The sequence below is a fragment of the Haliaeetus albicilla genome, chromosome 16 (genome assembly GCF_947461875.1).
Source record: "Haliaeetus albicilla chromosome 16, bHalAlb1.1, whole genome shotgun sequence".
Lineage (NCBI taxonomy): Eukaryota > Metazoa > Chordata > Aves > Accipitriformes > Accipitridae > Haliaeetus > Haliaeetus albicilla.
This window is the reverse complement of record NC_091498.1, coordinates 23,738,097-23,754,570: the sequence shown is the minus strand read 5'-3', so window position 1 is coordinate 23,754,570 and position 16,474 is coordinate 23,738,097. Positions and strand designations below refer to the sequence as shown.

General features: G+C 41.1%; 1 protein-coding gene across 1 annotated transcript; it reads right to left on the bottom strand.

Annotated features, from left to right (window-relative positions):
- Window positions 1-4,527: 4,527 nt before the first annotated feature.
- C16H11orf91 (chromosome 16 C11orf91 homolog) lies at window positions 4,528-6,248 on the bottom strand. Its single transcript, XM_069804522.1, has 2 exons — window positions 5,747-6,248; window positions 4,528-4,809 (listed from the first exon to the last, which is right to left on the bottom strand). Exons 1-2 carry the CDS (start codon window positions 6,108-6,110, stop codon window positions 4,739-4,741), a joined length of 435 nt encoding a protein of 144 aa, XP_069660623.1. The 5' UTR covers window positions 6,111-6,248; the 3' UTR covers window positions 4,528-4,738.
- Between the last annotated feature and the right edge of the window lie 10,226 nt (window positions 6,249-16,474).

Sequence of the window (16,474 nt, the reverse complement as noted above, 5' to 3'; positions counted from 1 at the left end):
TGTTGCTACTTATTGGTTATTCCTGCCGTGTCCTTTTGATTAGATCAGCTGCTTCAAAGCATAAGCATGTTTTTCCCTTGGTGCTGCCAGGCTCCTGGGTTCTGTAGGGGTCCCGCTGCTCATGCTCTCAAGGCAGAGCCTGGCAAAAGACAGGGAAGGAGTTTTAAGAACTCCACAAGTTAAAAACCGTGTATTTCAGCAGGGGCGTTCCCTCTGAAGAAAGGTATTTGCTTACCTTACGGAGGTGAGCAGGACAGTAACCAGCAAGCCCGTGGGTTCTGAGGACATCTTGTGATCCTGTCTTTCCTTTGTGAATTTTTGTTCTCACCTTAATATCCTCTATGCCTTCCCCTATTATTCAGTCAGTTACTGTGGTTTTTATTGGTATTTACTCAGGCCTAAGTTTCCTGCTGTCAGTCTGACGTGACATTAAAAGAAAAAGGAAAATGCAGGTATGTGCTTTTTGACAGTACTGCTTTTGTGTAATTTGTGATGCAGGAAATTTGGAATAAAAAGTTCTTTTACTACAAGGAACACATCTAACCCCTTCCTCTCTCTCTTTGTAGTTTCAGAGAAAAAAAGAGGCAGGAAAGGATCTTACCAAAATAGAGGATAAATTAACTTCCTAGTGTACATATCCCTACTAAAGTTCTGGACAGATGGTATATTTAAGATACAGTTATATATATATATGTTGTAACTGTGAGTGCTTAAATTGCCTCAAGGGGTTGTTCTGACTTCTCTCAAGGTATAGCAAAATCTCAGCCTACCTTGCAAATGTATGTTTTTAGTGTGTAACATTAAACAAGTGACTAGTGTTATTAGTAATTATGTATTTCCTTAGAAAGGCCAAATGCACCACTTATCGACTGCTTTCTGATTAGCACCTCTTATGGCACCTCTTTGATTCAGTATCTAGATGTCAGTGATGTTAAGAAACACTGCCTCCCAAACAAACAAAAGAGGACAAGTTTCCTAGAGTTAAGTGCTGCTCTTGATTTTCCCTACTTCATGTTGAGGTACTAGCTCTGAATTTCGTCATACAGCATTCACTGCTGAAAACAGAAAAATAATTTTATGAGAGCTTAGTGCTTTTGGATTTCCTCTGTAATCTGTCCCTGAGCTAATTAAGGCAGCTTTATTTGAAGATTAATTTACATTCTAATGATCCATTGTAATAAGGCTGAGTATCTATTTGGAGAATTTTAATGTAGCAAACTCTAAAATAAAGCAATCTGAAATTTGATGGACCCAACTGTTTGGTATAAAATGCCTTCTTGTTTCAAATGGCTTTGTATCTATTTCTTTCCCACCATAAAGCAGCCAAGGCCGCTTCAGGTTTTGGAACTGAAAGACCTGAGGGCACTCCTTGGGGAGCACACGAGTATCACTGGGGGGGTAGACAGGGCTCTTTCAGCAAGACAGCTGTCATTGCTCAGCCCTCCGGTTGGCTGAGAAGATGTGACATTGCTTTTTGAGAAGCCTATGTTAAGATTTGGGAAAGGGAGCAACCTACTGACATTTTGAGATCTCTGCCCGTGTATCAAAATCATAGCCTAATGTTTCTTTCTTGAATGCAGTGGGGATAGATTTGTTGAGTCACACGGCAGGTATATGAAAGAGATCTGAGCTGTGCCAGCATCTAATTATCAAGTGCCAGCATCTAATTATCAAGTTTAGCCTTCCTTATGCAGTCTAAGAGAACAGAAACAATTAAAAAAAAAGACACATGCTCTATGAATAAAAAAACTGCAGTAAGAATGCTCATTCTATTTTGTTCAATATATGTTTAGTTTTTACAAAGGAAACAATAACTAGACCAGTTTTCAGATGAACCCATAAGCCTACAGAGACAGGAGGAAACTACTGTAAGTAAGAAGGTCAGGTGGAAACAGAGAAGAAAAATACAGGTAAATAAAGCGTTCATGGACAAACGAGAATCAACATAAGTGCCATTATGTTTAACTGGTTGTTTGTCCAGGCTATTAATACAAGTTTATTACTCTCTCGCCAAATTCATGCACAGGAATGTGTTAGTATTTCCAACTGAAAGTACAATCAGTGATTCTTTCCTGGCAGAAATATTTCATTGTATGTCCCATGTTTCCCCTAGAGTCTCTAAGTTACTTTTGTAGGTGCTACTTTACACACAGAAGGCCAAATTGGCTTTCCAGTGAAGATAGCCACCATCCTTTAATGATCTTCTTGGAGTGCCGAGATGCTTCAGTGAAAGGGCTTTGACCAAAGCATCCTGATAGCAGAGTGCCGTGGCTGACGCTGGCCAAGGAAAACCATTCTGTCTTGTTCTGGCATGCGAACCAAATGATTTTTTTCAGTAGATGTGTGTCCCCAGGCAACTTAAATTGAGATTACATATAAACTGAAGTTATTCCCTGCATTATTACCTGGTAATTAAACATGAAGTGTTGCTTTATCATAAAGGCCATATGACAAAGTGAACAACAGATGGAAAAAGATTTAAACTGCATGCTGGGAAAAGTAGCTCTGTTTAAGCCAAGAAAACCTGAGTGAATAATAGCTGATGAGAGCTGGACGCCAAGTGGAAGAGTTGGTACAAGGTATGGGGAAGTTAGGAAGCAGGGATCATACGTAATGGAAATCCTTGTAGGCCCTTGCAATAACCATGGAAAACTTAGACTGGTTTCGGAGTGAAATTATTCTGGAGATTTGGGAAAATGAAGATAGTTCCTCTGCTACCTAACTTGATTTAAAAGCTCTTACTTCTGCACAAAGCCTTTGAAGGCCCCTGTATATTGGCCCTTTTTGTCCTGTCCGAGTTTGTCTTCTGGTATTTATTTTTGGCACTAATACAGTTCCCATTGTCATAGTAATTAATAATTTCAGTATCTGTTCATGGGTTTAGCCTCAAAACTCTCAGAGACTTTTTATCCTCATTCTGCACGGGAGCTGTAAAACACTGAAACCCAGCTTTCTGAGGTATTTCGGTAGTTATTTGGTTCTTTAGGCACCTAGATCTATCTTTTGTATATTTACTGCCTCAGCCTCCAAGACGTGGTTGGAAAGAGAGATAAATCATCGGTGGTTACGTGAGCATTTCCCGACCGGGTGTAAAAATACCAAAGCCCACTTTGGAAGTTACTTGTGCTGTGCTGTCTGGAGTAAAATAGCTTAAAAGATGCCAACTAGTGAAACAGAACTGTTTAGCCAGAAGCACAATGTCATTAATTAGGCTCTAAAGAGCTAAGCAGCAATTAAATGGTGCCAAGGTGGGCTTAAAGAGTGGATTTAAGCCAGCTGAAGAGGGAGGGTGTTTATATTGGAGGGAACGATGGATTTGGAGGGTGAAGGGGGGAGCTCGCGGCAGCTACTCTTGACCCGCGTACGCCTGCCCCTGGCCTTACCACCCGCCACCCAGCCCTGCTCAGGCTTTGTTTCATTAAAAAGCGTATTGATTAGCAGATAAAAACCGTGAATCGCCATATCGGTGGAGACGCCCGGCTGACAGTGGCAATTGCAGATGGTAAGATTCTGTTTAAGATCTCCTAGCTGCTCTGATAAAATGTGATTATTATAGTTTGCTGATTGACAAATGGGAGTTATCAGCTAGGTATTTTTTTAATATAAACTCTGTGTAGGGTAGATCAACATCTGGCTGGAAAGATTAAGATAGTAAAAGAGTAAATGCGGTAATAAGCAGTGACAGGAGATAAAATTTTGATACCGTATTGTGTTAAAATGCTTCACAGTTGAGCAACTTGACCACAGTTTAAAAAAAAAAAAAAAATTAAAATATTACTGTCTTTAAAAAAAAAGCTGCGTGCCAAAATATGATAGCTTCAGGGTTGGTAACTTTATTATTTCATGCTGCCACCTACTGCTCTTGAATTAGAACAGGAAAAAAAAATTGGTGTCTTTTTATCAGTCTGATGAGCTTATTTACTACTTTGTTAGGTTATTCTCGATGCTATATATGGCATTACTTTTTTAATGGCAGATGTTCTCCAGATCTTCAATCTGTCATCGCCGCCTCTGTCCATTTTTTCTCAGGAAAGGACATGCGTTCCAAACATACAGATGTTGTCACTCCAAAAACTGCCACAGGCTTTAGCCTAAGTGCTATTAGTCCTAAAATAATAGTAAAATGTTAGTTGTTAGTTAGTCAATGTTATACAACTATTCTGTTAAAAACTAACTCAAGCCATAACTTCTGTAATTTCACTAAAGACAATAAAAGAATACACTGTGATTGTTTGTAACAAAGATTTTTTTTTATGCTGAAGTGAAAGTCATTTTCAAAAGTTTGCTTAGAAGCATAGGACTTCTGACAATATCTACTTACTCTCAGTTGCACTTACTTAATGTACTTAGAAGTAAAACAAAACCACTCCCGTATTTTGTATTGGAATTACTGCGTTTCCCTGCTACATCTATCTTGAACATCATCAGTGGACTGCTAGGAATCCGGACATCCGGACAGTGTTAATTTCTTAGTGTTTTTGAAGAAAATATTATCCATCCTGTTTGCCTATAGTAGTCGGAGAAAAAATGTTAAAATACTACATAGTAGTGTTATCAGTAACTAGTATTAGACAAATAATACACCAAAAAAGTGAACAAGAAAATATACTGTATTTTTTAATTTGGTAGAAGAATAGCATATAATAAGTAGAAAAATAATATCGAAGATCCATTAAAATACTCTATGGTAATATAGTGACAGAATATCCAGCTGAAATAATCCTCATCCTGTTGGTGGTTATTTCTTCAGCTTCTGCCTTGCTTTCATGCCTTGTATCTTTTCTTCTTTCAGTGCCTTCAGAAGTTTATCTAAACAGGAATGAAACATAACTTGCCATTAATTTTGTCATTAATACTTTACAGTACTTCTAAGAAAATCAAATAACGTGTTAAGCAAACTAGTAATATTCCTTACAATTTCTTGTCTAGCAAATATCTGAAAACCAAAGTTTCTCACATGTATTGAAGATAATAGCTATTAAAATGGAGAAAGGTCTGTATTGCTATAACAAAGGAAAGAAACCTATTAATTTCCTGTTCCGAAGAGTAAATGTATGCAAACCACCTATCACAATTTCTTTAGGACCTTCCTTTGAATGTGTATATCTGATGGACATTTTTTCTGTGTTCTTGTAACCTCTGCACTCCTGAAAGTTTCCTGACTGGCAGCCAGTGGCCTTGAAGGAAATGGTGAGCATCACATCCTTACTAATTGTTGGCCTCCCTACTGGAACTCTCAGTAATCACTATCTGCTGACCTATTTTATTTCCTGTACTTCCTTCATGGCCAGCAGGTTTTAAAATTAAAACGCCAAAGTTATTTCACTTTTTTTTTTTTTTCTGACGCCCCCAGCTATCTGGGGTCATCGGTCGCCTTTATTTTACATCGATTCACAGCCGCAGATCTCATTAGTAGTGGATCCATTTTGCACGTACAAACTCCCTCTGATTTCGGCGGCGTCTCAGTTGTTTTTTTGCTAACGCTTCATGACTTTGGGGGTTCTGTTCCTTTGTGCAGAGGTAACCACAGCTGTAGTTTTGAGCCTCCTTTAATCCGGGCCCTCGGCCGGCTGCCCCTGACCAGTGTCGGGGGCAGAGGACACCCTTTGCCCCCCGCACCCTACGTGCTCCCCCGGGCACCTGCGGCCCGGAGCGATGCGGTGCGGGGCCCCAAACCCGGGGAGCCTCACAGCCCGTTGCTCGACGGCCCCGGGCCTGTGCCCTGCCCCGGGGGGGGGACACCCACACTGCTGGGCGTCGAAGCCGTCGCCGACGAGCGCCGAGAGCTCCAGCTCCTTGAGGCGGATGCCCAGCTCGCAGATCTCGCCCTCCAGCTGCGGCTGCTCCCCGGGCCGCCTCTCCGCCGCGCCGCCCTCCTCGGCACCCGCCGCCGGGCAGAAGAAGCGCAGCGGTTCGTAGGCGACGGGCGCCAGCCCCGCGGCCCAGCGGGGAGCCCCGGCGGCGGGCGGAGGGGGCAGCCGGGGCGGCCCCGTGGCTGCGAAGGGGATCCCGGGGCCGCCGCCGCCGCCGTCGGGGGCGGGCGGGCCGGGCTCGGCGCGGTCGTGGAAGTGAGGGAAGTAGAGCGGGCGCGGCGGGCGCTGCTCGGTCATGGCGTCGGCCGGCGGCCGCCAACGGCGGTCGTCCTGGAGACGGGCCGGCCTCGAGTCGGGCTCGGGGCCCCGCCATCTTGGGGCGTCGCGGGCCCGCTGCCGGCGGCTAAGCGGCGGGCCGGAGGCCGCGGCCTTGCCTTCCCCGCCTTCTCCCGCCGCTCTCCGAGCTCGCCCCGCGGCTGCGGCCGGGCAGCCGCCTCCCCTGGGGTGAATTTTGAATCTCCCGGCGTCGAACGGGACCGGGCTGGAGCGCGGCTCCGGCTGGCGGTGGCAGCAGGGCTGAGTGTCCCCGGGAGAGGGCAGGTGTTTCACCCGGCCGTTCTGCTTCTGGGCGGGGGACGTGGTGTTTCGGGGGGGTGGAAGTAGCTTTTGTTAGAAGCAGCGAGGGAGAACCATCTCTTGGCGGTTTATTCTCGGGCTGCGGGTGAAACAAGGGGGCCGGATCGTGAGGATGAAGGATGGTGGTGGTGAGATTAGGGGAAAATTCATCTTGCTCACAGGAAGGTAATGCTCAGCATATCTGATGTTCAGGTTTATAGGGTGGGGTTTTTTGGAGAAGGGGGGGGTCTCCCCCCCCCCCAACCCGGAAAACCTTCCCTGATTTGAGTATGAGACCTGTCATTAGTATTGGCTGGCTGGTTGGTATTTCTTTTAGCCTTAGCTGTTTCCATTAAACGTGACAACCCCCCTCCAGCCCTAGGCAGCTAGCGGGGGCATTGCCGATTACATCCGTGGAGTTCAAAATAGGCCAAAAAGACCCTCTCAGGCTTCCAGCAGGAGGACTTCTGGGATGGATTTAAGCTGATTTGCGGTGTTCTGGACAACCGTAATAAGAGAGGTGCCGTACCAGTGGTGTTGGTAAAGGATTGATGACTGCGGGGCTGTGGAGGTTAGTTACAATCAGTAAATTCACTTAAAATGAGGTGAAAAGCCCACTGCAGTGCTAATGCAGGCTTGAGCAGACTTCAACAATACACGGCCCCTAAGGGATTGCTATGTGCTCTGGAGTAAATTCTATTTTTAAAGCTTTCCCTTGAATAAAATGAGAAGTTTGGCATTACCTTTTTCTAGAAGCGTACCTCTGTGTACTTAGGTGTAGTGCTCTGTGTTGTGAGCCAGGACCGATGTGAATGTTTTGTTGAAATTTAGCAGATCTACAGGCATTAGCTGTCACAAGAGTGTCAGTCAGTGCTCTGAAAAGTGGTAGGAGCAGAGAGATAGTGGCAGGAGTCATTCAGTGTTTTCATTTCATGTGCACTGTTTAGGGAATGTGCTCTGACTTAGAGTCAAAACCGGTTGCGTTATATGCAATGTGCTTACATTATTAAAATTCCAGTATCGGTGTAATAACAGTACAGGTTGCATATTTTGTGAATGGAACACACATATTTGAAATAAACACTGATCAGATGAGAAGTCTGATAATAAGATTATCCCCCCCCCCAGTTCTTTGTAGATTAGGCAAGAACTACCAGTACAGTTGATTCTACGTGACAATGTGAGAAGAAGGTCCAAGCATTAGGTGGACACAGCACCTGCAAGTGTCTCTTTTTTGTGTTTCCATGATAATTTGGGAATGTACAGTAAAAGTCAATAACCCTTCCTTAACTAGGTCTTTGTGGGTAGCTTTTCAAACTAAAACAGTGCTCATGAAGAATTTGCAGGGAGCTCTACTTTTGAAACCAGCAGAAGGCCCAGTGCTTCCACTTATCTTTCCTAAAATAAGTTTCTGTTGTCTGTGAACATGCAAAACAAAACAGACACATTGCTATTTTATTTGAATCTGATTCAATCTGTCTTTGTTTATGCTCTAATTTAGCTTCCTTTTTATTGGTACAATTCACTTTGTCATTGAGGTAATATTGGCATACTTTTTAATTAGTAATACTTTGAGTAACTGGATTTGGACTTTTTTTTCTCTAAGCCTTTCATATCACAGTAGAGTTAACTACTGTCTTGCCGTTGCACTGTCAAGCACACCCTTGCTTCCCCACCTTTTAACTATTATAGATTAGGTAAAATATTATTATTTAGTATTCAGTAGGGAAACCCAAAATGTAAGTATATCAAGGTATGTGTAACTATGTATGTAGGTGGAAGAGAGGGGTAATAGAAGAACAGTAAAGTTCTCATGACTTTAAAGCCCAGTCTTAAATTTGTATAGTGTGTTCCTTGTATAGGGGGTGATAAGGAAAAGCATCTGCTTTCAAAAGAATTGAGAAAAAAGAATTAAAAAGAATTCGTTCAAAAGAATTGAGAAATAGAAAAAGATTAGATCTTTAGTAAAAGCATTTGTTCTATGAAATAGCACTTAGGACTGACATATATATTTTTATTGAAGTGGCATTAACAGTCCTAGCCATTATTTGTTTTGGCATGCTTCATACTCTCCCAGAGTGTCCTGGAGATATACTCTAAATAATGTTTTGGTATATAGGTGATGCACAAGGATTTCTGCCGTATAACTTACAGTTTCAAGGATGCTCGTATGGAAAACAAGGATAGCCTATTGATAAACATTTTGATAGGTTTATGAGTGCCATTTTTCAGAGTTGAAGCCAATACGTGTACTTAATTTGAGAGGGGTGAAATGTGGATATTCATTAACATGTGTGTATTGTGAAGTTTTGGTCATTTATTACAACTAGCAGGGATAGGATGCCAAGAGATGTCAAGGCAGGCCTTGGCCCTGATCCGTTGCAGCAATTCTAAGTTTCTGGACATTGATCTTAGTGAAAAGAGAGAGATAACTCTTCCGGAACACAGAGAATGGAGATTTTCAGCTGAAAGGAGCAAAATGGGAAAAAAAATGTGCTGAGAAGAAGAAGGTACCTGCATTCACCAAAGAGGAAAATTTTTGAAGGAGAGAGCATAATACAAGCATTGTAATTGCACAGATGCTGATAACACTTTTTCTAACATTTTTCTTTCATCATTTGGTATCAGTCAAATATACAGTTTATAAACATTTCTATTTTCCTAAAACATGTGGACTAGTGAATCACAGCAATACATGGTTTTATATGCTAGATGCTAAAATCATGAACCTGAAGGTTCCTTTTTTTAACCCTTACAGCAAAAAAAGTGTGCCATACTAATGCTGAAGTACTGGGTCATGTTGTCTTTAGGTGCCATCTGGTGGAGTTTTTACAGCATGTTGAAAGTGCTGCTTTTTTTTTTTCTGATTTCATTAGTCATGCAGATAAGTATGTGGTGAGCACAAAAAAGGTTGCTGCAAGAACCAGAAGTTAGAGATACAGAGATAAAGATGATATCCAGGAGAGCAAAGGCTGGAGCAGGGAGTGTTACTCAGATTATAGTGCACATCTTTATAGTATGGGTTTCAGAGGTTTCCAGTTCTCGTAACTCTTAAAATTTTTCCTTCATTTAATGTATAATTAGTGATATCCTCTTTACTTTGAAGCAAGTAATATTCTTGGTAATGATATTTTGAAATTAAGATGATGACATTCTGGAGTTGCAGTCTAACCTTTTTGAGGGGAGTGCTGTCAAGATATTTTAGAGTTTATTTTTGTAATTGTACAGGCATCTTGAGGTAATGCATTTCTATTAATATAACCCCAAAGATCGTATTAAATAGCAAAAGGGTTTACGTAAATTTTATAGTAGAATAGTCACTATATATATCGTTGTTAGACATCTTCAGGACTTAAGAGTCAATTATATGAGTTAGAGTAGGACTTGTCCCATGGGAGACAGTACTGTTGTTTTGCTTAACCAAAGAGTTTAAAAGTATATTATTTTCTACTTAGGCCTCAGGAATAAGGTCCTTTTCACATGTCCACGCAGGTCCTACCTAAAGCATGAGCTAGTGCATGATAAAGCAGGGTGGCATTTTGGATGCTGCCTCCTGCGAGCAGGTGAGACACCTGGGAAGAGGCAGGGAAGGGAGAGGAAATACTGCTGTCTGCCTGCCAGGAAGGCTGGTTGTGCAAGGTGGAGAAAGGATGACATGCTGTGAGATGTCAGGAAAAACTCTGCTTTTAAGAAAGGTATGTTCGTTTCCCATATTTATACAGTGTTACACACTGGTTAGACGTGTGCCTTCATCTTTGGCATTCAAAATTTGTTTCCAAAGCTGGGATCCTTTAGCCTTGTGTTATGCAAATGAATACATCATGTAGTCAGAAATTTCGTGTAGCTAAACTGACCATAAATGGTATAAAGATGAGAGGTTTGAGACAAAAAATGTTTGTGTGTGCTTTGTAGGCTAGCAATTGCAGTATGGATAATAACTATACAGATTTGATCCAGTAGAGGGAGTAATATACATACACTTGGTAGTGTGTTATACTTTGATAAATTTAGCACATTCATCTCTGTGTATTTAAGTGTTGATATTTGAAGTGCTTATGAAAATGTTAATTTTGGAGAAGCAAGTCTTTTACTTATCTAGCCGACAAATACAGTAGGGACAGTATTCCAGCCACCAGTCCTCTACAGTACTTAAAAACTTTTTGAAAGGTTTTTCTGTTGGGAGAAGTTAAGGACAGTCAATTAAAGTTATGAAGTCTGAGGGCAGCTAAAATATTCTCATGTTAACAGCAGCAGGCAACGCAGTCTGCAGTGTCAGTGACGTTATTAACATTTAAAATGGCAGGAATGGTAAACTATGCTGTTAACTGCTTGTGTCACCATCTAAGCTATATAAACTTTATTTTGCATTTTTTATGCGCATTTATTTGTACTTACATTCAGTGATACCTAGGAGAGTGTCTTCCATTGGTTTGATATTTACAGTTTGAAAAGTTACAGCTGCTGGCAACATACGCAGTTTAAATACTGATACTCAGAAGGGTTGAGTGTGCATGTGTGTGAATTCATGTTTTCACACAGATTGCTCTAAGAATCTGTAAAAGCTGCAAAACCTACATCTCTTCCACTTACAGTGAATTCTGTATGGCATTTAAAAAAAAATCAGCTTTTCATCACTGAGATATCCTGAAAAGTTATGTCAAAAAGTTGGAGGTAACACCTAATGTGTTATTTAAATATATACTAATAAATCACATTTTTTGCATGCAGTTGAGAGTTGTGTTAGTCTTCCAGCATGGATATTCTGCTATCTCTTCTTTTTAGTTTACCTTTTTAGTTTAGTTGTCTTTCTTTTCTGCCCTTTTTAGTTGATTGCATTATGTTGGTGTTCCTGGCTGGTCCAATAATGTATTTTATATCAACTTCCCACTTTCAGTACCCCAATCCCCAGCCTTTATTGCCTGTCATTCAGATTCTCCAGCAAAAATTACTAGCTTTTCTCCTTTCTAGGGGAAAAGCTTCTAAAAATCTATACAAGAACTGCCATGCTGTACTTCAGATGCATGGGTTTCTTAATGATGCACTGTTTCTTAACGATAAGTAGAAAGGTCCCACTATGTTTCTGAACTACTGTACTGCATCTAATTTGTCACTTGTTTCTGTTTCTTTATGTTTGGAGTCCCTTACAGAAGGCCATTCTTCCCTGTATTTGAAAAGATGTTGGTGCTGTTCAACCCAATCCTGATTTAGACATGTGACCACTACCACCATGGTGTTTTAATATAAATTGTAATAATTTGAATAAATGTATTGGGTTTACATGGCAAAGTTTTGGTAGTGGTGGGGCTACAGGGGTAGCTTCTGTGAGAAGATGCCAGAAGCTTCCTCCATGTCCGACACAGCAAGTTCCAGATGGCTCCAAGATGGACCCACTTCTGGCCAAGGCTGAGCCAAACAGTGGCATTGGTAGAGCCTCCATGATAAGCGTATTTAGGAAGGGGTAAAAACTGCTGCAGAACAGCAGCTGGGAGAGAGGAGTGAGAATATGTGAAAGAACCCTGCAGACCCCCAGGTCAGTGCAGAAGGAGGGGAGGAGGTGCTCCAGGCGCCGGAGCAGAGATTCCCCTGCAGCCCGTGGGGAAGACCACAGTGAGGCAGGCTGTCCCCCTGCAGCCCAGGGAGGTCCACAGGGGAGCAGATCTCCACCTGCAGCCCGGGGAGGACCCCACGCCGGAGCAGGGGGATGCCCGAAGGAGGCTGTGACCCCGTGGGAAGCCCACGCTAGAGCAGGCTCCTGGCAGGACCTGCAGCCCCGTGGAGAGAGGAGCCCAGGCTGGAGCAGGTTTGCTGGCAGGACTGGTGACCCCGCGGGGGACCCACGCTGGAGCAGTCTGTGCCTGAAGGACTGCAGCCCATGGGAGGGACCCACGCTGGAGCAGGGGAAGAGTGTGAGGAGTCCTGCCCCTGAGGAGGAAGGAGCGGCAGAGACAATGTGTGATGAACTGACCCCAACCCCCATTCCCCATCCCCCTGTGCCACTCAGGGTGGAAGAGGTAGAGAAATCGGGAATGAAGCTGAGCCTGGGAAGAAGGGAGGGGTGGAGGGGGAAGGTGTTTTAAGATTTGGTTTTCTTTCTCATTATCCTACTCTGATTTGATTGGCAAAAAATTAAACTAATTTCCCCAAGTCGAGTCTGTTTTGCCCGTGACAGTATTTGGTGAGTGATCTCTCCCTGTCCTTATCTCAACCACGAGCCTTTCGTTATATTTTTCTCCCCTGTCCAGTTGAGGAAGGGGAGTGACAGAGAGGCTTGGTGGGCACCTGGCAGCCAGCCAAGGTCAGGCCACGACAGTAACTCAATCTAGATTATTTGCTATTAATAAAATATAATTATTTTTACTGAGTTCATACTGGTTTCAGTTTATAATCTGTAGGATTTATTAGTGAAATTGATTTCAGAAGTATGCCACTCCCTTCCCTGATGTGTGTGGCTTGTCTGCTAGATTTGTCACATTACAACAATACAAACCAATATGCAGAGGACTATTTATAAAGTCTCAAAGCACTATGCCAGCAAACTTAAAATTAACAGTGAGCAACTAATTAACAATTATACAACTTGAAAGAAGTGCTAATTAAAAAGTTTTTAAGAGTTGTGTTTTCAGTTGAAATACAAAATTAGCCAGAGACTTAGTGCCTGAAATGTAAATTTGGACTGATTAAGAGAAACGCAAAAAGCACTAGCTGTGTAAGAAATGAATTTCTAATTTTCTCTTCAGGTAAGTCTCTGCCAATCTTTAGGATCAGAAGATACACTGGTCTGGATAGAAAGTATAAAGCAAACTGTTTTTCAGTGTTGGTGTTTCAGTCGTATACATGTTTACGGTATGTTCAATCAGAAGTTAGAGATTTTGGCAGACACACCATGACTCTGCATCTTTCTGATGATTTCTGTGCTGCTGAGTTCAAAACGCCTGCCTTACTCCAAGAACACAAAATGTGGTAAGAAACAACAAATAGAACTTGTCTGGAAGACTTAGAGTTGCTTGTTTAAAGGCATTCAAGTCTGGTAATGGGGAGCTTTGTATGTTTTGAGGTTTTTCTCTTCTTTACCATTATGTCCTGTTCTTCCGTGGAATGTTAGGAATGGGAATCCAGTGGCTTCAGAAGTGGTTTAGGTGCTACATTTTTACAAGACAAAGTGGTGAAGGGTGCTTAAGTGGAACAAAAGCAGCATTAAAAACTGATCTACCTGCAGACTTCTGAAAAGATCTTTTGAAGTTGCCTGTTCTTATGCATTGTATCTTGTCTATGAGTATGTGTAGGGTGATGGAGAAGGAATGAGATTATTTTGATAGAGCAGTGTAATGTCTGCATGTTAATTCAGCAGATAAGTACTTTAATTAGCTGTGTTTTCATCTCAGTTAGTGATGGGTGATTTTTCTTTAAACATGAATTTGTCAAACCTTGCTTCTTGCCACCAAGTATATCTCTAGGATGACCTTATTTTTGAAATGTTACTTTTGATAGTCTCTTTCTTTTCTGAAAATCATATTGGTTCAGGAGTATACCTGGCAATTTAAAGGAAGTAATGAGACCTCCTGTGGAATGGGAAAGCTGAATTCCACCAAGCATGAGACTAGAGATCTGGGTTCGGTGCTACCTCCCACGTACAGGAAACGAGCCATCACAGCAGATAAAGTTGCACAAAAAGGACACAGTTTACCACATAAAAAAATTAGAGAGTCGAATCCATGCCAGCCTTGAAATAATAGAACTCATGAATAATCCTGAAGGTAGTCTTGCACCTTGCTCCTGACTGTTCATATGCTGTACTCAAACACCTTTTAAAATTCCTATTGCAGAACCATTTAATCTCGGCTCAATAAACACTAATAGGTTTGACAATAATAAAGTTTATTTAATAGTACTGGAAGGGGTTGCATATTTTGTTTTTTCCTGTTGTGAAATGAAAAAGGTTGGAAGAGAATCTACATGTCACTCACATATTTTTCTTTGTGTGTTGGGAATTGAAACCATCATAAATCTGTGCATTTATAGACAATGATGTAGTCTATAGATCTCAGAATTTATTTGGGAGATTTTATGCAAAGCCCCTAAAATTCCGATGGATTTTGCTGTGAATATGCATATGCTTATAAGTTAATTCAAATAGACATTAACAGAAGAAGCCTTTGTATGGATCTGTAAGATTTGCTTTTTATTAGTTTACACTATACTTACGGGCTAAGCACTGTGCTAAAAACCTGTTATGTCTTTAAGGGTTAGCATTGTGTAAAATTATATTTTCAGAAGTGTGTAAATATTATTGGCATATAAAGTGAGGTTTTATTCATACTTGCCAATAGTTACTGTAAAAGATAGGCTCTAGTTATCCTCAGGATTAGAATTGCTGTAGTTTGGAGATGTAGATGGTTTCTAATTATAGCAGCATTGGAATGTGAGTGGTCTCTGACTCACTAATAATTTTCTTCAGAGCTGCAGCCCATCCTATTATTGAATGTGAAATCATATCAGTGAGTATGATCTGCGCTACTTACATTAACTACTTAGAATAATGGAGACTGGCTCATGCCAAACAAAAAGTACGATGATTGCAGTGAAACTGTTTTATAATGTTACATTGAGTGTCATTAAGAGGCATTTTCATCACACAGCATAGCTGATTCAGAGCAAAGATGTCATTCAAGTATTTCAGTCCAATATGCCTTTGCTCACCATTACTAGCGCCATGCATTGATGAACAGAAATTGTGATAAAGGTAGCATTTTCTTTGAAGCTACTTAAAGCTGATTTTTTTTAAAATGTACAAACAAGATATGTATTTCATAAACAGTAATAGCAACTGGTGTATGTTGACTGATTAACTTTCCTCTTTTATTTTAAACAGCTTAAATTAGATGAATCTTAAACAGATTTACAGTTAGGCCATTATTTTTCTCAGGAAAAATCATGACATTATGTTTTAGCCATGTCTTAGGCTTTTGGGATGATCATGGTCTGTTGAATTTCTTTCTTTTCTTCTTTGCAAGATCCATCAGTGTAAGTATTTGGAAGACTTACGGACTATATCAGTAGTATATCATGTTTTAAATGGATTCTGTGCAGTTCCATCTTCAGCTGCTGTGACCTCATTCCCTCTACTGGAAGATAACTTTACGGCTAGCTGGTTGCTGCAGCAGTGCTTTTGGCACTTTCTGTGTATTTCTTACTGTAGTTTATCACGAAAAACCAAATGATCCAGCAGAGAGATTAACCCTATGTATAAAGAATATGGAGAAGAAAACAATACAATAAATCAGTAACAAAATAACTTTTTTTTTTAAAAGGACTGCCCATCCATCATCATGTCAAACCAATTCTGATTAGTAAAAATAAGTTTGAAAAGATCCCCAAGTACTGCTGTCCGTAAGAGCAGATGTAAGATGACCTTAATCATTAGCTCCCTGAGAACCACCTAAATGCTTGATTGAAGCTTCAGTCTCTCGGTAGTGGGCAGATTGTAATCCACGCATTGAAAGTTGGTGTGTTTCAGGCAATACCTGTGCCTCTAGGCATTGACAGACTAAAAAATACAGATTATGTAAAGTGATGAGTATTCCTTTCTGAAATACTAATTCTGGTGGGTGGCCTGTTGTCACGTGAAATGGTCACTTCCAATAAACAACTTTTAGATACACCTGGTTCCTGTAGTTATGATGATGGTGTGGATCATAGTGGATGGAAAGAACTGGAGTAAAGCTATGGAAATCAATAGGTTGGAGCCAATTAGGAGTTAAAGCATCTCCTAACCTGGGAGAGGGCTGATGGGAAGTAGAACTGGGCTTTTTAGGATAAGAAGACTGAATTAGAAGGGAAGCCTAGAAGGGATCTTGCAGTTATATACATAGAAGTGATTTTTTTATTATGTAGCTGAAATTATTAAAACAATTTCAAAACAGTTTAAAGCTCCTAAAGGGAAATTATAGGGGATTTTTTACCTCCTTGCTTTAACTTTGGTTAAAATATATTTTGCCTGAAGCATTAGTATTCTTTCTAGGGCTTCTTACTGTATAGGCAGGTCTGTT

Bases quoted from the DNA above. Each gene is read 5' to 3' on its own strand.
- C16H11orf91 (XM_069804522.1), bottom strand. From the start codon at position 6,110: ATGACCGAGCAGCGCCCGCCGCGCCCGCTCTACTTCCCTCACTTCCAC. The intron at 4,810-5,746 runs GTGGGTGTCCCC...ATTCCTGTTTAG, and splicing joins CGGCTTCGACGCCCAGCAGT to ATAAACTTCTGAAGGCACTG.